Raw genomic sequence first — 27,385 nt, forward strand, 5'->3', positions numbered from 1 at the left:
CGCTCGTAAGACCCCACCACAATTGGCTTTTATTATTACAAGTTATAGTCTTCAGCCTTCATTAAGTTTAACTGACCTTCGTTTCAAATCATAAACATTCGCGCGGTCACACAGACACTGCCGATGGCCCAACGATGGCAATTACGGCCGTTTCTTGTAATTGCTTGATTTGATATCGCATTGTTGATGAAGTTGCATAAATATACCCTAAGGATTTCTACATGTACATATGATTTCGCAGAACTTTCTGCCTTTGTGGTTTGTTAATTTCTCTTGTTTAAAAAATAAAAGTTTGATATATGCGTTTTTACTCGTAAAAAAAAGAATATGATTGCTTCATTTTTTCATAATTCTATATATATATATATATATATATATATATATATATATATATATATATGAGCTGTAGATTCTAGACCTCAAAATATGATGATTCTGCACAACATGCCTCATGCAAATATTGCTAGTTTCCGAGATATGGAGTGTTCAAAGTTTAAATTTAAATTTTGATTTTCGCAATAATTTTTTATGTTATCAGAATTTCTCTTTGAAAAATTGGCAATTTTACGTTTTTTGCTAATTGGTTAGGGGGCGCTAGTTACACTTGTATGTGTTCATTAATTCAAAGTAAACTTTTTTTGGGCTAAACTTACAACTAAAATAATGAATTCTACAAAAAAGTTACTCTTCTTTGATTCGTGTAACTCAATCGGTTATCGAGTTATTTGCTTCTAAAAAGTTCAATAAATTTTAATTTTTTCATAAAAAAATTTTATTATTTCTTAAATATGTAACAATAACAAATTTGTAAACAAAAATAAAAAACTTCAAAGCAAATGCTCAAAATGCCCACCATTTACTTCAATACACTTTATGATCCGCTTTCGTAAAGATCTCTTAATATCAAATAATCCTTGTCTATTATTTTTAATCACATTCGCGGCTTCTTCTATTTTCCGTCGCAGTTGTGGAAGAGAAGTAATTTTTTATTTGTAAACTAATGCCTTCATTTGCGAACCAATTGAAAAATCCAAAGAATTTAAATCAGGGCCTCTTGGTGGCCAAGCAAACTCACTCAAACAAACACACAAAGCTCAAACAAACTTACATATGACAAGGAAATAAGGAAGTTTTGGCAATAAAATAGTTAAACGTTAGTATTCGTTTTTTGATATGAAATATCTGATCTTCATGGATGGATGGCTAAATTGAGTGGGTAACAACAATAATGATATGAAAGATTTTCAGATACTCTAGACTTGTTCATCATCATATAATTTGAAGATTAATACATTAAACGTATTTTTCTTGATTATGACTTGTTTCTATCAAATGATAAACAATTTCATCACAATTCTACTATATTTTTAAATTAACATAAGATGAGTTTTTCTATCTTAAAGAGAATATGAGAAGTCTAGGCGTTGAATTTAAAGCAATGACGATGGTTTTCTTGTTGCCAATGAAATAGGAGATATTTTTGGCCTGTTAGAGGTCTGCATTTTTAGAAAGATAGTAAAATTATTATTATGTGTCCTCTCAACAGTTCTTGTGTTGTATGTTCAAGAAATTGCTGTTTGGAAATAGATAGATGAGACCATTGGAGTGGATGGGGGGAGGTTCTGGGTTTTTGGTAGGTTTGGATTGTTATGTATATTTGGATGGTACGAGATCTGATGGATGTAGCAGTGAGAATAACTTTTTTTTTGGTCTAGAGTTAAAATGAGTTTGGAGATGGTCATCTCCTTTTGTTGGAAGAATTGCGTCAGAGAAGGAAGATTTTCGGTTGAGTTTGTAGAGGATCTCGACATAATTGACACTTTCATTATCCTCAAATGGTGTAAGTTAGTTTTGGTGGATGTTATTTGAAAGTATCTCCAATATCTCCAATACAAGCTTTTCTGACACGAACAATTCGAAATAATTTGAGGTGTCACAGATAGCTACGCTCATTCTTTCTTTTAGCTGATTAAAATAATTTTTCCAGAATGTTCAAGGCTACTATCATGGCCCTTGAAGACCTATTTATAATACATGAAATTTAATTTGTATTTTATACGTCTAAATCTTCTTAAATTTCCATCTTCCATGAAATCGATAATTTGTCAACGCTATTTCTCTTAACTTATTAGATATCAAACATGAGTTTTCATGAAAAAATATCTTTAAATGAATTTTTATATTACGAGAGTAACAATAAAAGTTATTTTACAGTCAACGCGGTTTTTTTGATATTACTAATATTCTTTTGATTTGATATTACAAAACATTTATAACAGAAATTATTCATTAAATAAAATAAGCATCAAAAACCCTTAAAATACAGTGAGATTTAATTGTCGCAACTACATTTTAAGCAATAATTGGCAAAATTATTATTAGGTAATATTCAAATTTTCACCATTACAAACAACCAAACCAACTTTACAAACCGATTGTTATTATAACTATTGGGATGTTCATGTATATCTATATTTGCATATACTGTGTGATACGGGTCAATACAATGAAAGAAAATTCCATCAATTTATCATTCCGGTACAGTGAGTTAGCAAAAGCAGAATCTAGTCATAACGGCATATTTATTTGTATTGGTTCTATACGAGAAAATATATTGAGACAGGTTTTATTTGTATCGAAAACAAATAACAAGTGTAATTTCTCCGGAGTGTAGACGTATAAAAATACAGTTATTGAAGATATCGGAGAAAGTATAACTGTTATATATTTTTTCTTTCATTTGAATGGAAGATTTATGTATCGAAAAAATAATCAATCAATTTATAGTTGGAAAAAAGTTCGCGTCAAATTTTTAGGGACAGTTCCCCTTAAAAGTAAAGTAAGCGCAACTGGAAGTAGTTAGAAGCTGACATTATAACAAACAGTTAAAGTAGTTCATGTTACGATTTTTTATGTCAATATACCTAATCAAATTAATAGTAGTTCACTCTTCACATTTTGAGACATTTTAGAATTATATACAAACATGAATAAACTATCATAATAATGAACATTAGTTTATGACATTGAAAAGACTTTTTCGAAATATTTATAGTGCTGGCAAAAACTTTCTTCCACAATTTTATACATAAAAAAAACATTGAGATGATTTGCTCAATAATTCCCATAAGTTCTTAAAACAAAGTTTGTAATTTGTAGTAATATCAAATACAAATCCAAATAACTTCAAAAGAAGTCCGTACAACAGTAATTGCTCAAAAACGGAAAAGCGACTAAATCAGGACGAGTAGTATCGAAATATGTCAAATACGGATCCGAATACTACGAAATTCATTCCAGAGAGTGATAAATGGAGAAAGCATACCGGAAGAATGACTAATGAATAACAAATTGGAGAAAAAAAGAAAGAACAGGCAACATTCACAGCAGGAAGGTTGACAATAGATCACATTTACACAACTCAACAACACCTAAAAAAGAAATATTCCTCACACAAAAACATACACCTAGCATTAATCGCCCTGAAGAAGGCATTGAACAACTAAACCCTGTAAACAGAATTTTCAGTACAATGGTACAAAGTATATTGCCATACAGCTCTGAAAACTGGGTGATTAATAAAAGGAATGAAAAAAATCACGAAGGTACATACGTAACAAGAATGTATTAAAAAACTGGCTTTTCTTCGGCTCATAAGATAAAAAAAATCGGTACAGGTAGTCAGAATGTCAACATTACTAAATCAGTGTTCACAAAATAAGATAAGGTAGTGATCTGCAGATTAAGATAACTTTGAATTTAATTAAAATGCTAAAAATAATAATATACAAGATCCAGTTATTTTATAATGATAACAGCTTTGCAGAATATCATTTTTATGACGAATATAACTTGAGTTCTGCGGAAACTCTAGAAATTTTTTATAAGCTCGCTATATATATGTTTTCACTATTCAGTATTTTCAACATATTGAATTATATTATTATCTAAAAATGAACTCATGTAGAATGTGATTCCATAATCAAAATAGATATATCTGTTCTCAATAATTTTATATTAAAATAATAATTATCAATACCATTGAAAATTTTAGTTAATGGCTAATATAAAATTATACAAGCACACAACACATTGCTCTAGTCATAGAGATCAACACAATTCGCAAATTGCTCGTTTAACAAATTCAGGTGTTCCAAAAGTAATGATACATTGTCTGTTTCATATTGGAATATTCCAATATGAACCATTATTAAAGTGTATACTGACATTAGATTCTAACAAATATTTATAGGTAATTATCAATTTCAAGTTTTTCGCTTATTACTTTTATTTTTACTTCATAGGTGGAATCATGTCTAAGACACTACTGAAACTTTTTCTAATACATATATCACCATATAGATTTATGAATTAAAAATTGATAATGGAATATTTGGAAAAGTAGTCTCACACTTTTCACAATAAATGATATTGATAAACATTTTTTTATTCCATATCTTAACTTGTCAAGTTATCCGAACTTATCTAACTGAAAAATCTTTAAAAGATAAGTTAGCTGATGTGTACTCAGTCCATTAGTCGGAGAATTAGTCTGAGTCAATGTGTAGCAAAGCCGTCACAAGTCGTGTTTGGCCGTTTTTTTCCTCTCTTCGTGCAAGCCAAGTCCTGCTTGATATAATTGACTCTATTGACTGATTCACTATCGTCTTTCATGAATAACAAATGAGAATACAATTACCAATCACAAATTTTATTGGCAGTGGTGTCGTCATCGATGTATTTTAAATATTGAAAACTGCATAGAATACTTCTTTTACTTTCAACGGTTGATGAATAATCATTTTCATATTCGATTGAAGGTTTCTAATATACTACTACTAAATCTAGATAATTCAGTTAGGCGCGTTTGCATGAGAATTTTTGTAGAATCCGGAAGTACTAAGACTAGAACAAAGCAGACACGAAATTTTTGGAGGAGGTTTATAATTCCAACACCTTGATTAGTTAAACAAACGGGATATTGTCCATTTTCATTTGTTTCTTGTGTTTATTTGTTCATTTTTCTATATATATACACACATATATATATATATATACATATATATATATATATATATATATATATATATATATATATATATATATATATATGTACATATATATATTTCCAGATATCTTGAAAATTTATATTTTGTACATAGACAAGTGAACTTAATTAGTATTCCTTCTAAAATGTGTTTAACTTCAAACGATAAATACATATCATTAATAATTGAAATTATTATTTTTTTTTCAAATAATATAGATCCTTATATTTTTAAGAATTTTTTACTAATAGAGTTACTACTTAAGTTTCGAGACAAATATTTGAACTGCGGAAAAAATAAGAAATCAAACAACCAAACAAAGACTGTACGTCAGATGACTATGTTTTGACCATTCAAAACGTTTTTGTTTAGACTAATGTAGTCGTCTTCTGCAATTTGTTTTCCTGATTTTTAAGAACACTTCTTGCAAACCCATACAGTGGATTATTGTTTAGTTTTAGATTTATATGCATAGATTCATGAATCGTCGCCAATCATGATCTTATAGACCTCTTTGGAATCACTGAGATTGAATTTTTGCAGTATTTCTGTGCACCAATGGACACTGAGCGGTTATCAGATTATGCGGTATCCAAAGCGAACAAATATTTTTGATAGCCACATTTTCACGCAAATTAAATGTATGCAAGTGGAATCAATGCCCAAGTATGCCTCAATTTCACGGTGCGTCACATGACCATCTTACAATATCAGTTTGCACACAGCATCGTTGTTTTCTGGCACAATAGTCGATTTCGGACGACATGGACGAAATTGATTCTGTAGCGAATCGCGACCACTATTGAATTCGGAAAACCAGCTGGTTCGAGATGGTGCTTCACTGCCAAACGTCGAAGCGAGTTGATCGGGATACTCCTTTTGGCTTATTCCACATCGAAAGTTATAGAAAATCGGAGATGTTTGCGATGTAATTCCATCTTTTGGCCATGAATAATTCAAGTATCTGTGAACAACTCAAATAGCACTCGTATGACAACACGTTCTAAGTACGTTCACCGTTAAAAAAAACGACATATTCACATCACTGTTGCAATATCTCAAAACTTAGGTAGCAACTGTATTATACTGTAGTAATTTTCATTTCGAAAATTATTGGAAGTACACAAAATAGCTAACGAATAATCAAGTGTCCAACCTCATTCACCAGAAACTGTCCAGCAAGTCTTCTCAATTCTAATACACCATAAGTACTAGCTGCAGAACGTGCGTGAAAATTACAATTTCAGACTGTACTCCGACCACACAGGTGACAAATAATAGATCTGACATCGTGGTGGTTAATAGAAGAGTCAATTTTCAAATCCTTCTTGTCCAGTTTAATCTAATATTTGATATATTCGGATAAAAAATGCAGAAGTGTTATAGTTTCTTTATTTTCAAAAATCAGTTATTTTCCAATTTCTTGACAATCTAATTTCTTTGTGTCTTCTTAGTTCTAATGTAAATGAGTTACTTCATTTGATGGACGACTTTAATTATGAACTAAATGTGATCATCAGTTTTAATTAAATTTTGACAAATGTTTTCTCTATCAATTTTCGTATTTGAAAACGGATTTTTTTAATACACTGATGAAGATCATTCGATTTATCTCAAAAAACTATTCATTAAAATGACGATTATAATTCATTGATAATTTTCCAATATTATTTCCAATATTTCCAATTATTATTCTCATGGAATAATGTATTATAAAAATATGCCCAATTTACGTGATATTTACAAATATATAAAATTTTACTTCACCTGTATTCTAGAATAGTGTTCATTAGAAGCGGCGTAGACAGTAAATATTTACTTTGGAATTACGAAAAGAGAGTTACCTTTTTCTGCGCCATTGAACTGGAAAACGTATTAGATATTAGTTTATGAGACGCATACTGCGTCCCGCGTTCTTCCACACCTCATCTTTATATCTATAGTTCAATATTATCCCATAATCCTAAGAGGTAAGAAATATTGAATCTATAATCGTCTATTTGTGTGCGCTTGTTTATGTGTCTCAGATATTTATCAAAACAAGAATATAAATATGTCAGTATACTCTCCTTCACAGTGAAACTGATAGTATTTTATTGAAAAAATTTATAGAAAAAATAATATTCAAAAATAACTATTTATTTAGAATTTTATTGAAAGCATTTGTCTCTAAGAATGGTTTTAATAAAACAAGTTGATGTTGACAAAAATACAGAAATGTATACTGGTCAATTATGATCTATCAATTTCTAATAAATAATTAGCTGAAAAATCTGCTATTGAAACAAAATGTGATAAAGTTAAAAAATTTTTGAAATGTGGAAACAACAAGAGTGAATAAACATAAGAAAACGATAAATTGTGGGCCTTTGTATCCCGCTGCTTCTGAACTCCCCACTCACAATATTATTAAATATCACCAAATATTTTATTGTTTCATCTGCTGTCCAAAAAAGTCAGAGATCGTTCGAATTTTCAAGTTGATAGGTTGGTTAAAATTTGGTGGAAATTTGATTAGAGAATTCCATCTGAACTGTTAAATAAATTTTGGTAATGAATATTATGAAATAAATAGAATATCCATGTTAAAAACTTAATTTTCCAAAAATTTCATCATACGTAGAATGGATATAAGAAACGAAAAAGAAACAATATTTTAATTTCATGTTTGCTCTACGTTCACACAATAGTTCAATGTATTCCAAATATTTTGCAGTGTAATTTCGTAAATGTTTATTCATCTATTTCAGTAGGGGTACATGAAAAAGGGTCTTAATATGTCTCTAAAAGAAAAAGTGACGCACGAACTTTGCGTCCTGGAAGGCCAGGCTATAAAGCGAAGAAATGTTTTGTTAAGCGAGCGAATTTTTTCCTTACCTTCTTCTAGCACTGCTGTGAAAATTTTTCATATTTCAAATTATTTCATGGCTCATTCTCCATTTGGGTAGTTACTGATCTGAATTCGTTAAAGATAAAATAAATCTATTGAACTAGTGCTGCCAAGCCAGCAGAAAACTGCGATTATTTTTATATTTAAATCATACTTGTAACTATAATACTTTTTAATGAATCTGGTTTTGAAAATTATTTTTTTATTGTAACTCTATATCTTGGATATTTATCCCAAATAATTTGCCTAAGTTACTCAGAGCCTAAAAACGCTGATTTTCATTTGGTTTGCTTACTTATTTTCCACGTACGATCTTAAATTACTTCGATTCAAATGATTTTCAATTCATTTGGCTTAGTTATATCATATTTCACAACGAGTGAATATTTTAATCTGTTAACAGTGAAAATAGAAATTCTAAATATAATGATCAATTAGGAATATCTCAAAAAATTATATTTCTTGCAGGATGGGGACTATATTCGATATTTATATCTATGATAACAATGTCTAGTCAAAGCTGATCAACAATAATTTCGCCTTTATTAACAAGTCAATAATAATTTCCATGACTTTAATAACATTATTTCTAATGAGGTTCATATGAATGAATGGTGAAATAATATAACTCCCACTCAATGAAAGGTTATCTACCCATGAATTTATCACACCTTATGTAACTAAAACTATCTTTCCAACTATATATGAAGGATAATTTGATGATAATTCTCATTTATCAGTGAAATTAGAATTAACGATTGACGTTCCAACCTACCTTTGGTCTTCATCAAAGTATTACCTAAAATTGACACACCTTATATTTAAACTGATTGATTATCCGAATATCAAAGTACAATCTGTTTCTACGTAAAGATGGTGCGTCCTTGATTTAAGTTATTATATACAAAAACGTTCTTGATTTAAATTATTACCTGATTGATTGGAAATCGTTTTCATTATTGAGGATAGGAAACTAAATTGCTGCACAATGTTGTAGAGAGATGGTAAAATAAAATGAAACTTTGGTATTCAAATAAATAATTGTAAATGTGAAAGTATATGAAATGAGGTTTGAAAAAAATAATTATTATAATAAAGATACAATAAAAATAAGTTCTGCTGAATCAAATTTTATCTTTTTCATTTAATATAATTATAAATTGGAATGTATTCAAAATAATTTTCTATTACAAGATTTTTGTTTGTTTTTAACGATGATTGATAAGTAGTAATGAATATGACTGGAATTATTTCATTTTTTATCAATGATATATGGTTCTTGCGATATTTGGTTCATCGAAAACTTTTTCTACTTGTCTATTCATTTAAAATACTGACTGTATCAAAATCCGTAAAATGTTCCTCACCAACTATATAAGGAACATATTCTTTCGTTTTCTTGTACTCAATTCCGTTACAAGGATTTTTTTGGCATTATATTATATTTTTCTTGGTATCTATCCTACGTAAATATCATCACAATTATTTCAAGGGAACTCATATATAAATTTATTTTCGATATTGTAATACTTGAATATTCAAAATACCTCGAATTCGAGGACGAATTATATAAACAAATTGGTGGCTACTATTTAGAAGCATAAGCATATAATTTTATCGCATGTATGAATGAAAAACCTAAATATTAATATTCCATTTTTTCTCGTTATATAGATTACCGGATCAATGCTTCATCAAAAAATATTATGCAAAACATTAGACAGTTGTAACAACATACGAATATTAGTTCACATCCAAGATTGAACAAGATAATAGATTTATTTAGATTTGATGATGGTACATTACATGAAATCAATAACTGGAACTGCCAGATCCTTGGAATAATTATATTGTTGTTTATGTTAAACAAACATCACAATAATCGTAAAATAGATAAAATGTCGTAATAGAATAATATATCACTAATAAACTATGGCTTAGGAAAAAACCGCATGATTAAGAAAAAAACATTTTCGATTCATATAAAAAAAAAATATAAATCTAAAATGGATGAACAGACTTCAGGAATTTGAAATTTTATTCTAGAAATTCAATTATTAAACGATCCATGATTTTATTTCGAAATTCATGTAGTGAGAGCTATAACTATATTAGATTTATCAATGTCATAAAACCTTCTTATATGGCTCTGTAAAAATAATAATTCTCTATACTTATTAATATAAACGTTTCTATTATTTCTAAAAAAATGTTTCAAACCATCCGGCGCGCTGATTAAACCAATACAAATTAATTTTCTACTACAAAAAAGTCCAAAGCACCTGTCATATTTAACACATGGTTTATTTCTTAAAATTATTTCTTTCATTTGCAGGTGGTCTTGTAAATATACACAACTAGGGAATGTTTATTTAGTTGTTCAGGCGATTAATAGAAAAAGATTAAGGAAAGTTAACTCAGAAGAAAAAGATGAAACATATTAGTGTGTAGTGTAAAGTGTGATGGATGGCAAATTGACCTGGGAAGTGACATTAAGTAATGAAATCAATTTTCGACGTGTATTTTATATTCTCGCTATTGGAATATTCAACGGTAATACTCATAGGATTTTTTCTGAAACTGGAATGTTCACTCTGCTTAGTAGTTACTAATTTTATCCAGAAGTATATTTATTACCTCATCTATAAATGTGATTGTTCTGGAATTGTGGTAATGAAACAGCAAAATGTACTTTTTAGACGTATTCCAAGCTTTCGAATAATTATTCATCATCAGGGACTGAAACTATGATCGAAATATAATGTAAAAATATAGGATATCCGGATATTGAAAGATTGAAAATTACATTAATTAATAGAGAATTGCAGTATTACGAATTTCCTCGGAAATATTAGATTCATTTGATACAAAAACCAGCTTCGAAATGATAACAGACAGAGTTTGTTGATTTGACAGCTCCACTGCTCCGACTATAGGAGGACATCGTAGTAAAAAGGTTAAAAGAGTATCCGGTATTGTATTTTCACAATCTCATTAGAAATCATTATACTTTAATACTATAACTAAAATGTTACAAAATCAATAATTATTCATTTCGATAAAAATAATCCCTTGTTTTTCTACTTGAATTTTCGGTTCCAGCCTTAACAAGTTTCCCCACTTCATTTTTTTTCCTACTTTTGTAATTGTATGTCATTTCTAGACACAACTACTAATTTTGAATTCTATAATTTCAATAACTTTCTAAGGTGTACATAATATATTTATATGTCATTTTGGTTTCATATTGTTGCTTATTTATCAAAATTTAATTGTGATATTTGAATTCTATTATAACGGAATCTCAGTACATTCCATTTTAAAAACAGAAAAAATATCCAATGAAAGAAATTGTTGTCCTTCAATTTCCATCATTTGACTTAAGTAATATATAAACTTCTCAAAGTTAGTTACATTATGTACTAGTTTTTCCAAATTTGATTTTCTTATATATTGAATAAAAATAATCAGAGTGTTTGATCATACGAACATACTGATTTATTTTCTTAATTAATCAACTTGATACAATAAATTGAATGGTGTGAACTAGTTTATAACATAATATAATGAAACTTGACATATACGATGCTTTGAATATTCAACATATCACCTACCTATAACAACCAATAGGATATTGTCATGTCTCGAGCAACGGGGTTATCATTTTATTTTCACGTCATTGGAATTTTATCTGACTTCCATAACATTAGTTTTTTTCACATGTATATTAGTCTTATTATATTTCATTTTAGTTTTTTTGTCTCCATTATCATATTTCCCAATCTCATATCCTGATTTATTGTGATAAAATCATAAATATCACATAATATGCCTGTAGTGTCTATTTCCGACAACAAAATCGACAAAAATCTCCTTAAAACATCTTGGCATTGATTGTAACTAAATAAATAGAAAGTATTCAAATATGTTGTTCTAGAAAAACTGATATCTTTTAGAGAATATCTAACTTATCACTTGTCGATGTGTTCGAAAAATATTTTTTTTAAATTTAGTAGAATCCAAAGGTTGCTATAATCCAGCTTCCTATATCCGGCTATTGTTTATTTTTTTCCAATTTGTATTGACTGTTTATTCATAACTAAATTAGACGTTGGTGATATTCATACTAAACACACATTCATATTTTAAAATAATGTTCCTCTATTATTTGGCCACTTTCGATTGTTATATATGATTATAATTACAATTTCCACTGAAGTAAATTTCTCTTCAATACAGAAATAACAAAACTATTAATCTGAGGTATTCGAGAAATAATTATCGTTTAATAATCACATTTTTTTTGGTGTTGATTGGTTTTTTTAGTTTGAAACTTAGGACATAGTCAACTCATACACATTTGTAATTTAAAGCATGCACTTACCATTAAAATAAGGAATTTTTAGAGGCTAATTCGAAAGCTATGCTGTTTCTATATGTAGTAGTCTTGAAAAATTATTTTACTAAATAAGATATAAAAAAATTACAATTTTTTCAGATTTATTAAACCCAGAAAACTAGTTTGTAAAGTCTAATATATTTTTGATGAAACTAGTTGGCTTAGTGAAATTATTTTAAAAACATATAAAACTCTTGCTCCAGCTAGACATCCAAATGTCGAACACCGCTTTGAAACGGGAAAATACCAGTGCTTCGGCAAATGTGTTGATGTGCCGTCAATGGTGGAAAGTGTGTTGGATGTACGGTGATCAAGAAAAATATTATCGACAACTGTACGGTAAAAAATCGGAAAATATCGAAAAAAGTTCGAGTCAAGGATTACAATACTTTCAAAATTTTTACGAAAATGCGTTAGCAGATGAAAAAAATGAGACTCGAGTGTGTGAAAGTTTTAGTGTTGATGAAATAAGGACGCCTTCGCCTAATAAAGATGGGAACAGTTCACCAGGATTAGGAAGCTTGGAATTAGATGAGTAAGTTTTAATATTAATATAAGAAAATAATAAAATTCAATTGATAGCTAGAAAAGCTATTCTATTCCTAATTTTTGACAAATCAATTGAGAATCAATTGTATCAACTAATTATGTAGTAAAACGTAATATACTACCAGAAAATATGTGGCCTTCCATTTCCATCATTTAATTTTAACACAAAAATTTCACTTATCTCTTTATATATTTAAATATAGCTAGAGTTAAGGTTGTAATGATAATATTCTTGTAGATTGGTAATAGTATTGAATCTTGAAACATATCCAAATGATCTCGCTTTAGTTTTAAAAAAGTCTCTATTGTAAAATTTGGTTTTCCTAAATTTAGAAACTTAAGAGGTAATCCATTTATAAACCAATGATAACTCACAATATATCAGTTTTGCAACTTTATTATTGAATTTAAGTAATTTCAGTCAATATGAAATTTGATTTATTACGCGTAGATGATTCTTGTTGTTAAATGTCAATATTTGGTTCTATAGGTTTTTAAGAAAAAAAGTCTAATTTTTAACACTATATTAGCTTCACCTGTATGTTGTTTTGCTTGTGAGCTTGTTTGTAACTTTTCTTTGGACTAAGAATAAGTGGTTTATTTAATAAAAATTTCGTTAGATAGAGGACCTCCGATCTCCATGTTGGAGTTTAGGGCTACAATGTTACGGATCGATACAAGCTTCGACGAGCGAAGCCATTATACAAGGGTAGTATCAATAAAGACACTATAATGTTAAAAAAATTAAAAACACGCTTTTAAAGCACATCAAACTAAAAAAATAATTTTTAAAGAAAGCTTAAACCATAATGAATGAAAAATACTAGTATTATTGTGGAAAAAGTGTGGGGCGTTTCGTTCCATATTTCTCATGAATCGAGCACCCGATGCTTTTTTCATAATAAGCTAGTATTTTTTATTCATTATTGTTGTAGTTCACTTTCAAAATGATTTTCGCTTTAAAAGCGAATTTTTTTAGTTTTTTCAAACTATTTATTCTTGTAGCAGATCAGAAAGTGATTCAAAACGAATTTTTTTTTCTTAAATTGTAATTTGTCACTTGTTTCATATTTCATAGAATGTCATATTTTTTTATCAGTCTGAGACGTAAATTATTTTGATGCTTTCTAAAATAAGTGATAGAATATATAGTATAACATAATGGAAATTCATGCCAAATAACTGTTATGAAATAATCAGGAGATATTGTACTTCCTGAAATTATTTAACTGTCGGGGTTTATCGTGAAACTTCAATTCCAATTATATTCCACCTAAAAACAACAATCAAACACTTATTCACTACAGCTTGTATAATAATATATATTCTCAATTCTAGAAGTGTTAGTTTATGAAATTTGTATGCTTAACTTTCTAAAAGGAATTGGTATTAAGCTATAAGAATTTTATTGACATGTGGGATTTCTTTTTATGCATTCATAACAGCCCGTTATCATAATTTAATAATAAAAATTTTAATTAAGATGTCCAGTGTCGTTTTAGAATTACTAAGAACATATAGACATGGAAAAGGCGGACAAAAGGAAAATTGGAAGTACATATATCAATCATTTTTGACAACTAAAATTCTTCGATTGATACGTTGAAATAATTTGAGCAGAAAACTATTTTATGATATATTTATTAGTATAAATTTTTAGTATTTCTTCCTAAGTTTTTACAAAATTTCTCTGAAACTAGTGAAATTTGAATGCTATTTTTTTTCGTTTTCACTATCATCAGCTTCTTCATGATATTAAATTTATATAAAGCTTAATATATCCAAACTAGGGGTAATTGGTTGAGATTGATAACGATCATTGCAATTTTTACGTTACTAAATGTAGCTCTAAATAATTTTTGAGTTGCAGCCTTGCCACTATATTAGATTGCTTGGCACTGGAATCCTTTCATGGCCCATAGTTCTCTTTCCCATGATTTTACTTAGCATTATAGGGCAGTAATTATTCATAAGTTGCCAATCTCATTACATATTGTGGAAAAGACAAAGGAAAGAATTCCATTTTTCACTTAATATACTTATTATGAATATCTTCAAACACATCAAATCTAAATAATAAATTGACAAAAGTAAAGTCAAAAATGTAACTTAACCCTACTTGGAATGGCAGGTACAGCATCAAAATATAACCTTCTGATATATTGCTTGGGAGATCTCCATTTAAAATGTTATCGTTTCAAAATATATTTCAAAAATTAACACATAAAGTAATTATATTTTTCAATCACCAATATCCATCAGTACCTCGACGCAATATTTGAAAATCCTACAAATGAAGACTAGGATCGATAGGATAGTCAGAGCTGTTAACTGATCTCAACTTAGATGACTTACACCAAAGATTAACGGTTACAATAAGGAGGATCACACCTAAACATCGAATCCATTGATATTTTTTTGTATGTTTTATATTATCAAAAACTAGTATTAGTGGTAAATGTTATAGAATTCCATTTTTTTCTACGTAATTTTTGCTATCAACCTGCAAATCGCTACATTTTTTGAATTGCTAATGATGGGAGCTTTTGAAAGAAAAATAATAACCCCAAACTATATGTCTAATAATTGGAGGCTGTAATGTCGAAACAGGTTATTAAAATGTTTCACATTAATATACTCTAATCGGTTTTTTCATCTGTTCTATCATAAAATTATTATTATACTCATTTTTAAACAGAATATACCTGTTACTCAATAATTATGAGTGGTATGTAAAATAACTGATCTCTACTATAAGACATTATTGAAATTCCAAAGTTTTCTTCATTAAGCTGCAATCGTTTGTTTCAAATGGACCGTACTATTTGTGATATTTCTTCGTTTCTTAGGAACGATCTACTGTCGTGGTTGAGTGAACAGATTGGCGTCCTGATGTGTCGGAGATCTACGTGATTGAATTGAAAGCAACATTGCGATCTTCTGTTATATATGTTGCAAATAAATCACAGATGTTCTTTCAAGCTGTAAGTCACATATCATTCTCAATAGAGACAATGAGATGGAAAAATTTATTTATTATAGGCAACACAAATTTTTGTACAAACCACAATGACACATTATTCCATTACCCCACATATCAATTTACATTTATTGATTTTTATCAAGTTTTATCACTCAAAAATAAACGTGGTTCATTCATTCCATTCAGTTAGTATATGATTACATTAACTAAATCGTTTAAATCAAAATATCATCCGAAATTTTATCAATAAACACTGTTGTATTGTCTTAAATCTGATACAATTTATTTTCAATTTGATTTGATAAAACGAAGAAGAAAAGTTAACTTCAGCAGTTAACTTCACGTTAATAAAATAGATTGTATTTTGAAACTTACTTCTGTTTCTCCACTGTTAAAAGCATATCCTCTTCGTATAATAGAAAAGTTCTCACATTGATTCTTCACTCTTTACTTACTTACAAAGACTCTCCTTAATTATAGTGTAATATTGTAGAATGTGTCCAAATGCTGACCTAATTCTTTTTATTCTCCTACTGCATTTTTATTCATTTTTCAACAAATGCATAATATCTGTGATCCGCAGAAAATTGTTGTATTGCATAATTCAAGATGTTTCTTCAATTATCTAGGTTTTATACCTAAAAATTACCCATTATTCAAATCTGGTATTCTGGAGCTCAGTTTAAATTTGGTATGGAACAACCAACTTCGAGCAGAAGGCATTTATAAACTATATGCTGTCCATTTTAACAGTTATATAATTAATATATTTTTAGAAATATCCCAATTCTACTTGCAGGAGTTATTGGTATAGTTCATTGCTATCTCGAAACTTAAAGACTTAAAATCACGTACATAAGTATTTTTGACTAATGAACAAAGGTGATGTTTACGTTGCTCAAAATGTATGCAAATTGTATTGTATCTAGAGATAATAATATGAAAAATAATTTCTAGGAGTTATTTTTTGTTCTTTATTTGAATATATAGGACCTCTACATTACTATATGTTATTGACTTTCATTATCGAAAAGTAAAATTTTGAGTTACGTAATAGTGCATGTAATTTGTACAGATTCCATATCCATTTAATTCAATTTATATTCAATATTTGTTGAACATCCTGTAATAACACAATTTTTGAAAAGTAACAACATTCTACGTAATACCTGCTACATAATTATTTCCTTTTTTGTCTTTGTATGAACCATTTGTATAATCGACAATATAATAAGTATACCTATGCTGATCAGTCACTCTGTAATCTCATAGATGGAACTCATTAACTTCGGTATTATAATTGATAGTAACGAATGACTAAGAACAGGTAATACAAGACTAATGAATTCTGATACACGATTATGCAGGGGTGTATCAGCCAAGCGATAATGGATCTACTCATTTATAGAACTCACATGACCTAAATTCTAAATAATTTGTAAAAATGTTTGTCAACTAATTTGGTGTCAATTATCATCATCAGTTTAGATCTAAAATTATCCTTAATTCAGCAGCTATTATTTTAACAAATGAATAGGAGAATTGTGTATTAGAAGTAACAATAAAACACACGTTATGTTTTTCACAAGAGTAATTCATAATCTCTGATATATTTGGATGAACCTCAAATGAAGTGTGATTAAATGCGGCAATCCTCCCGATTTTATTCCAAAGTTGTTTGGTCGCATCTAATAATCACTGTCAGCTAATTTCGAAACTTGAGAAAATTTGGGGAATGATTATTATTGATAGTATTCAAATGAATAATGATGAATTGTACCACTCAATATTTGTTGAAATTGCGAATTTGTCTTTGTTTCCAACAGAGGTACGAATAATTGTAAATCAATTATTTGCTACATATCCATTTTTAAACAAAGATTAATTACCGACACTAATTCTCTGTTGTAGCTGGTGATAGAATTTTCGTCAATATAAAGGGATATTTGCTGTTAATTCCTTCGTTAATTTTGCAACTAGTGGAATTTTGAAAAAAAGTTGTACAAAATAAACTTATTCTTTAAAAATTGACAGTTACTTTATTTTTACAAATGAAAAATTTAAGCTAAGTACTCACTTGTCTAGAGCTAAGTTGTGATAAATCAACAGGTTTAACACTTATTAGAATTATTCACTATTATTACTATATTACTACTATCAACGTTTTTTATTTGACTACCATCATAAAACTAGCATGTGAGAATAGAACAGCATATTCCTTTTATTTAGATAATCCGTTGTAACGGAGCTCACTAAGATGGGCCAAAAGAGGCTTTTTCGGGAAAAAATGAATTTTCAGTTGTTCAGTTGAGATACCCTATATATTCTTTGGAAGTAGTTAGCTGTTTTTGTCTTGTTCCTTGAATATATATGGATGTGTCTATTTTATTTTGAAAACCTCAGAGGTTAAAAATTTTTATTTTTGAAACTTCCTGGTAAGTTGTAGGTTAAAAAATTACTCATCAAACAAGCATTGGAAAACTCAAAATTTCAAATATTTCCGCTTTATGTGAAGAACAATACAAGATAGAAACCTACAGGAGGAAACAAAAAAGAATCTTCTCATAAAAAATAATGGTTTAACGCATATTTCACATATTTTCAGCTGATACCGGCTCAGTTTTTTTCATTTACAAAATAGTGGATACAACTACAACTTTGCATATTGTTCCTGATACATGGTATTCGTATGCTTAGTATTCGTAAAAAGTAGATTGTCTCAACAAGTAATAAAATATATTGAACTTACTCATCTGTTTCGTAAAAAAATGGAGAAACAACAATGTAACATACAATACGCATGACAAAAATTGTTTTTTACTACCAAAGCTTTCCTTGATATGAGAAAAATGACAATTCCGGAGAATTAATCAGGTTAGAAATGTGTTCCTATCGTGATTATAGTAGAGATTTGTGACTTACAACTTAATAGTTGCCCATAGGCAACCCAGTTTCATTGAATTACTTAAACTTCACGTGAAGGAGATGATAAATTGGGATACAATCATTTCAAATAATGGAAATACTGGAGTATTATGTACAAGAGAACTTACATGATATCAAAGATACTCGCTAGATCTTGATGCAGAAGAAATAATTTTAGATCATCATTTTAAAACTGCAAAAAATTAAGATACCTTGAAGTAAATAGACAAACAGTCTGTAATACCCAATTTGGCATACAACTTGTTTTGTTGAATTAAGAGTGAAATAGATCCTAGTTCGGTTCTGAGTACAAATGGAGTCTAAGACATAAATTTTTTGATACATGACCAGGTTAGAATTGCCAGGTGAGCATCGCTGCTCCGCATGCAACCTGTATTAAAACCTTGTGTAGATTGGTTTCTTATGCCATGAATAAATACGATACTAGGTACTCATTTCAATAATCGGATTGTTTTATAGAGCTATAAATTTGATGTCACCATCAGAATAACTCAGATATAGAGAATCCGAGCTTTAGAGCCATTAACTAGAATGTTTGCACTTATTGTAAAGTAACAAATTAGACATGGTCAATAAATTTGTGATTTTCCATCAGCATCTGTGTATATATGAACCATGAACCATCAAAAAACATACAATCAATTACAAAGTCTCAAAATTTCTTGAATTGTAGAAAACAACACAAAAAAGACAGTAATTAGAAATGGTTCGCATACACAGAAAGAGAAAGCTGTCAGTGATAAAAAAGACCTAAACGATAGATGGCTGCGACAGATGCTACATATTTTTCAGATTTCTAATTTGATTTTATTTTTATTTTGATAATCATGTTGTAGATTACACAGGTCTAGAAAAAAAATTTTTGTTTGGTGCCGCTAATTCTATGTTATAATTTGGTTAATTAGTCCGCAAGACGTCGTGGTAAGCTGTCAAAATCGCGAAGCTACGTTCAGGTTTGTATCTATCGATCATAACCTAAAAAATGTATTTTATTATACTTATGGCAGATTACTGTTGGAGTATTACATGGGAATGTCCTGAAGACATCCACCAGAGAAAATCTAAAAAGAGGTGCTTCTAACCTGTAAAATAATGAGTAATTTAATGTATTTGAATGTTTTGTTTTTTTAATGAATTTATCAAATGTGTTTTGATTTATTTACCCTTGCGAAATCTCGAAAACTACACGTAGCATTGTAGGCCTGTGTTATCTATTGTTGAATATAATAATGCTTATTGTCAATGTCAATTTTTAAAAGAAAAGGATAAACAGATACTACAATCAATTTAAAAACAAAACAGAAACGAAACATCAAAATATAAAACATTTTTCTTTACCATATATACAAGGATTTTCCCAACAATTATCGAATTATTTCAATAAATATGATATTAGTATAAGTCATAACACATTATCCAAATATTTCACTAAATTAAAATCTAAAACACCAAAAAACAAAAGAAGTAATATTATGTCAAGTGCCTTGTACTAATTGTGACGCTGTCTACGTAGAGCAGACATCTCAGTATTTAGAAAATAGACTAGGAGGTCATCAATACAATAAAAAAATAGAACTGCATTAACGAACCATGAAGTATTAAAAAACATAAATTCAATTATAAAGATTCAAAAATTCTTGAGACGGAATCTAATACACGCAAAAGAAACTTTTTAGAAATTATTCACATTCATAAGAACGAAAAAGCTATAAATTATAAAAAAGATCTAAATAATTTAAGTAGAATTTATTGCTCTATTTTGTAAATTCTAATAAAACTACAAATAATTTAATCGATTACTGCTATATATTTGAGATGTAGGGAACAAGGAAAAATTAATTTTTTTTATTAGAACAAAGATTGTATCCTTATTTTGATATTCATGATGAAAGTGATCTATAGATCAATAGATCAATATAAATAAGCAAATTGTCAGTGTCAATATAATATTTTGATAAAGATTTAAAGAAAAGTCGAAACGTCAAAATTTATCTTTCTTTTAAAAATTTTCAAAAAAAAACTAATTTTAAAACAGAAGAGACCTAAAATCAAGAGCATTTAAACTTGAATCCATATCTTTTGAAACGAATTTTGTCCAGTCAGTTGAAAAGGTCACTCATCAATCGGATACAAGAGCGAAAGTACTCTTATGTTTCCAATTTTTACATATGTTAGTCAAATATGTATAAAATATTTTTCTTTAATTTGTTGTTCCCATTCTCTCAAATCATATCCTTATTGCTACAATTGTTATCAACCAATAATATTAAACAAATGACACCTATCGACCATCTCCAAATTCTCCAACATAAATAATTTGATCATGTCCAAAAAATAGAAATCAGTTGAATATTAACCTACGCATTAACAGTCTCTGTTGTTCGACAATTTATTGATATATCTATTAAATTTTTTCAATTTGTATCACTTCAAGTATTAGTTATATTTGTTCTTCTTCTTCTTCCTGCTGTGTATAGGCATCATTGCCTGTTTTTCTTCACGTCATTGCCTCTGCTCAGTCACCTGGGAGGTTGTCACTCCATCTTTTCATAGGTCTTCCAATGCTTCTTTGTCCTGCTGGTGATTTGTCCCTTGATATTTTCACAATTCGTTCTTCCGTCATGCGGTCAATGTGCTCATTCCATTTTATCTTTCTATCCAGTACCCAGTCATTGATATTATCTATCCCGCATGTTCGTCTTATGTTTTCACTCCTTTCTCTATCCAGTAGTTTTCTTCCCGCTATTCTTCGAACTATTTTCATTTCTGTAGTCTCCAATATCCGTTTCGTTTTAGAGGTCTCAGGTCGGGTCTCTGCTGCATAGGATAATATAGGTCTGATTGTGGTGTTGTAAATGCGGGCTTTTGCTTCAGTTTTTATATTTGTTAATAAATAAAAACAGTGAATATTAATCACGTGACTTAAAAGTTAACATACTATAACTTGTTATCCTGTATTACGCTTGAATTCAAGAAATTATTGCTTTACATGTTAAAGCAAATCATATCATAAAAAAAACGAAACACGCCATTTTGTTCATGATTTCAACCTATTTGAAGATAAATTTATTAAAAACATAATTATTGTAGTGACAATATTGACATATTTGAGCTAGGTATCTTATATCTACGAGTACACCCTTATAAAAAATATTTGTATAGACATAGTAATTTATTGGTAGTATGGAATAAAAAATTTTATGCTTCAAAGGTGTGATACGGCATTAAGTACTCATCTAGAAATTTCCGCCAATAAATATATAGACTTGTATAGCAATAGACCATTTCTCAGCCTTATAATGTAAGTTTTATGATTCCTGTAGCCGTCTCGAAATAGTTATTTTCCTAACAAGTGCGGAAAGTGATACTCTCCCGCACGCGACTGCAGTTGTCCCGAACGACGCGGAGCGGAGTTCGAGCAAGCGGTATTTTTTCTACAACCGTATATACAAAAAAGTATACCAACCCATTTTTCAAAAATTATTTTATTCCAACAAACATAATAATATACAAAACTTTAACTAAAAACTACTAATTATTATAAATATTAATATTGAAAACACAATTTGTTGCATTCTGTAGACTAGTAAGAATTGTCGGTCCAGTGGAGTTATTTAGTTTCAACTGGAAGGTAGATAGCGTCGATGAGGATGGCATCGGTTGCAGGTCGCATAAAGATGACGATGACGGCAACGGTTTTAAGTCATTTGTAGTACAGAGAATTTTATTTGATATTTTTCCACTTTAGGTTGGTTATTTCTTCGCCGGAGTCTGCTAGAAACATTGCCGAAGAACTTCTGAAACTGTGTCCTGTATAACGTTCCGGATTTGATAGGCGTAAATATGCAGCAATCTCTGCTGCATCTTATCAAAAGTGTTTACACCAACGCATTGAACTAAGCAATTTCCATTTTTATAATGAATAAAAAATCGGGTCGTAAATCTGCGTATTTTCTGTACAGCGTCAAATAGGTTCCATCATTTATTTCTTTAGATAAAACAAATGATCTTGACGAATAATTTTTGGAACCAGAAATTTTCACAACAATTAGATTGTCTTTTTCTTGAATGTTGTCGAGAGTGATATTTACAAGCCAGTGCAAAAATGGTACTCACTTTCATCAGGTATACCTCATCGGGAGCTAGCATAACCCTGGGTATATCTATAGAGAGCGAAATACCTCTTCCTTCTAAGTTTTGGCCCCTTTCTCCTTACACCGTGTAACAAAATGGTTGTATTGCTTCTCATACCTTAGTCTGGATTTGGCAAGTAACAGCTCGGAATTAGCTCCATTTGTAGCCTTCAAAATGGCTTCGGGAAGTTCTTCGTCGGATGAATCCATTAATATTATTGTATCGGATTCGGTTTAATGTGGTTTAATTTAGAAGAAGATTCTACTTATTCGGTCACTTCCAAGACGTTTTGAACAACTTTGACGTTTTAGTAACAATTACACGTCTGGGTTGTCATAGCAACTGATATCAAACCCAGGTGGTTTGATAGTTGTTTTGTGACACTCCTCTGAAGAATGTACAGCTTTATTATTTTATATTTTCAAAAAATTAAAAATGCTACAAAAAGATAGAAAAGGATTAAATTTTATTTGATATACTATTTCGTAAATATATATTCACCTGTAGTAACAATAGTTATAACCTCCGAAGTAAAAAACTATCTAATAAGGTCAAAATTTTGCATAATTTTACTTTCCCGCACTAGTGAAACTTTCAAAACTAAAATGCGTGCGGGAAAGTGGGTTAAAACGCACGGTCGTAGAAAAATAAAATTTCATGATTCATTAAATCGCAAGTAATACTCCACAAATAATAGTGAAAGTAACGATTCTTTCACTTTTGAAACGGTAATCAATATTGGTGAGTAATATTTTCGTAAGGGTAAAAAGGGTAAAAAATATATTCTACTTACACGATCCAAAAACTATTTTCGTATGCTACAAACCGATTAATATTCATCAATTTGTGTAGTTACAGGAATGAATTTTGTCAAAAACCTCTAAAAGCAGTCCGATTTAGAATCCTCTGATGTCTATTGGGACTAGGGATTCCAGGTTAATAAGTATTCAATGTATTGTGATATTAGATGCTTTTTTCATTATTGAATAATGTTACAGCCAATTCGATACGATTCAAATATATTTTAAATATTTACAAAGCTTAAATTTCGTTTTTCTTTTTAACAAATGTGGATGTTAATCAGATTCTTGTACAAATCCTAATACTACTCAATATGTATTATTATGTCATGTTATCATTCTGTATTACCATTTTCAGTAGGTTCATCCCACGTTCACCATATACCTAGTCATAATTATTACTGTAAACATGTAACCCGTTTCTATTTGGAGATCGTGCTTCACTAATGACTTTTCGTTCTATCTCGTTTACACTGGTAAAAATATTGTTGGAAATTTTCTTAAACTTTTATAATATATGAGTTGATTGGAATGATTGATTATCCTAAAGGTTGTTTCAACAAATCGACCATGTTGATAGCCTGTCGGATTTTTGCTCTCGGGCTCACCTTCTTGAATGATTAATGGCTCAAGATTAGACAATTGTCGAAGATTTAGTGGGTATAATTGTTTTTTTCTTTCATTAGACGTAACCCTGCACTTTCAAATTGATTACTTTAAATGAATCATTGAAGATATAGAAGTTTAACGAGTGTTTCCTGAAGTCCATGAAAAATTCCACTTCTATCGATTTTTTGTATACAATTTAAAACAAGAACTGATAAAAACTCTTATGCGGACATTCTAAACAACACCAGAGTGAATATTTAGGTACAAAAAACCAAGGAACATTAGTTAAAATACAGTTACAGCTAATGTATGACAGCCTATTTCTCCACAACTCCATAGCTGGGATAAGGAAACTTTTTTGTATTATTTTGTGTGGTAAAAATTATATAGTACCCTTACAATTTAAAATATCTGATTGCAATTGTTTTTATTATCTCGACGTCAGACCAGTGAAAGTCATCAAACTCACTACTGATACATCCAATTATGGAAATTTTTTCATAAAAAAGGACAAAATTACTAATATCTCACTTACTTGCATCCTTGTACTACTAATCATAGATCTTACATTTTGGAGTTTTTATTTTTTTGTCTAAAATTTCAGTAAAGCCAGAAACTTGAAATTCTGTAGTTAGTGGTCATTTCCAGCATTTATTTTGAATCGTATTACATTTTATCTAGTTAGCCTAGACCAGTTCCAAGCATAAAGATAATATTGCGTTACCATATTAACGAACAATAACTTATTAGAAGTGTCAGTGTAAAGTTCGACGTCATAAAAGTAAACCAGAGTTGCGCAATAAATTAAAAGAAAAAAGATATCCATCGAAATTGTGAAAATCGAGAAATTGGAATATCGGGCCATCAGGTACCTGTGTTTAAAATGGTTAAGAGGTAAGCAAATTTACGATATGCTTAATACCCTTGGTGATCAATGTCTTTGTATGCGACCGTGAAAAATTGGACTTCAAGCTTCAAAAGAGGTGAATTTTCTATTGAAGATGATGACCGATCGGGAAGGCCAGTTTCTGTGTCAGTCCCCGAAAATGTCGATGCAGTTCATGACATGATTTTGGGCTAAAAAGAATATCTGAAGCACTGAATATTTCATACGAACGCGTTCATCATATAGTTCACGTCAATTTGGACATCAGAAAAATTGCTGCAAAATGGATCCCCAAATGTATGAATGTTGACCAAAAGCGTGCAAGGGTAGAAGCATCGCGTTCGATCTGTGCTCGATTTGAAAACGATGTAGACTTCTTAACCCGAATTGTTACTTGGGTACATTTTTACAATCCAGAAACAAAGCAACAATCGATGGATTGGAGACACACTTGTTCTCCAAGATCTAAGAAGTTTCGTGTCCAAAAATCTGCTGGAAAAGTTCTTGCTTCAGTTTTTTGCAATGGAGTAATCATGATTGATTTTTTGGATAAGTGTAGAACAATAACTGGAGATTAAAGAAAAAATTAAAGAGAAAAGACGCGGAAAGCTATCCAAAGGTGTTTTTTTGCACACAAATCTCATCTTGCCATGCAAAAAATTCGTGATTTAGGGTTTACATTACTAGAACCCCCACTCCCTTATTCACCAGATTTGGCTCCGACCGACTATCAGCTTTTTCCTCAATTAAAAAACGAGGAGGTAATAAAAGCTGTGCAGGTCTCGTTTGCAGAGCAAGAAGAAACATTTTTTTTAAAGGTCTAGAGACGTTGCAGGTTGGCTGTAATAAATGTATCCAATTAAGAAGAGAATATGTTGAGTAATAAAATATTTTGACATTGAAATTTTGTTTGGTTCTATAGTAGGCTAAGAATTTTTCAATATATCCTCGTAATGTAACAGAATTTCAGAATTTCAAGTTTATAGCATTACTAAAATTTTTGAAAAAAAAAATAATATGTTGAGTAATAAAATATTTTGACATTGAAATTTTGTTTGATTCTATAGTAGGCTAAGAATTTTTCAATATATCCTCGTAATGTAACAGAATTTCAGAATTTCAGGTTTATAGCATTACTAAAATTTTTGAAAAAAAAATTAAAACTAAATTTTAGTCACCAACTTCAAATGGTGACATTTTGGAAACGGATGGGCTAAGGAAATTTTGTTATAGGAAAGATTCATTTTGATTTCATACTAGCAGTCACATTCTGAATTTTGTCACATGAATTAAGAAACAAATATTCTGTTGAAAAATATTATTTATAAGGCGTAAGTAGTTCTTCTTGCATAACGTTAGTTGTCAATCTTGTGGTACCCATATAAGAGATTGCGAATAATGCTTCACATTTGTGTTAGAAAGCTATCATTATATATTTAGATATATCAAGTTAATGGTTTACACAACTTCGATTTTGAAAGTTGGATAGAGGTCGATCGTAACCGTGTATTTTACATATTTTTAAAAATCTGCTGCCGAATAAGCTCCTATTCATTTATTGACATTTATTTTAGCTTCAATTATTAAGCTACAATTACTGCCAAGCACTGTTCCAAACTAAAACGGCCTCATATATTAATGTCTGTTCATTGTCTAGTTCTCAAATGTTACCATGGGAAATACTGGGCCTGAATATTAAGCAACTATGATCCCATGTCTTTTATTTATCATTAAGTTTTTTTTCCATTTCCAATCAGAATCAGCTGTATGTATTATGTATTGGCATCTTTTGCAACTTGTTTCCTTAGATTTCTGCGAGTGATATGTATTGCATACTGTAAAAACAAATAGTAATAACACAAACTGATTGATTGAGAAGGTATAAATATACACAAACATCCAATATTTATAATAGCAACCTATTCATATAAATTACCCATAACTGAAATATATTTTGTCAAAGTAACACAGTGACCGATAGATTATTTATAAATTCATAGTATATCAGAAACATAATTTCTATTGATGTATACTCATTACACCCCAACTTGTATAATACGTCTATAGATCCAACTCGTAAGAATTTGTGGGCGTTCCCTTGAACTACCAAGTAAATTATCAGCAATTTTAATAAATAATAC

The 27,385-nt window shown here is 29.6% G+C and overlaps 1 protein-coding gene across 5 annotated transcripts in view; it reads left to right on the forward strand.

The window, feature by feature from the left end:
* LOC130897272 (protein prickle-like) overlaps positions 1-27,385 on the forward strand; it is a 629,019-nt gene that overhangs the window by 470,171 nt on the left and 131,463 nt on the right. Inside the window, exons 2-3 of one of the 5 annotated variants that reach the window (XM_057806038.1) lie at positions 10,274-10,894; positions 12,437-12,872. The exons of 2 other annotated variants lie outside the window; for them this stretch is intronic. In XM_057806038.1, coding sequence (XP_057662021.1) covers positions 12,553-12,872 — 320 coding nt within the window. In that variant the 5' untranslated portion in view covers positions 10,274-10,894; positions 12,437-12,552. Of the gene's footprint in view, positions 1-10,273; positions 10,895-12,436; positions 12,873-27,385 lie in introns of those variants that run through there. 2 more of the 5 variants (XM_057806036.1, XM_057806040.1) reach the window with 2 other exon arrangements.

This window comes from Diorhabda carinulata, chromosome 8, assembly GCF_026250575.1.
Source record: "Diorhabda carinulata isolate Delta chromosome 8, icDioCari1.1, whole genome shotgun sequence".
Taxonomy (NCBI): domain Eukaryota; kingdom Metazoa; phylum Arthropoda; class Insecta; order Coleoptera; family Chrysomelidae; genus Diorhabda; species Diorhabda carinulata.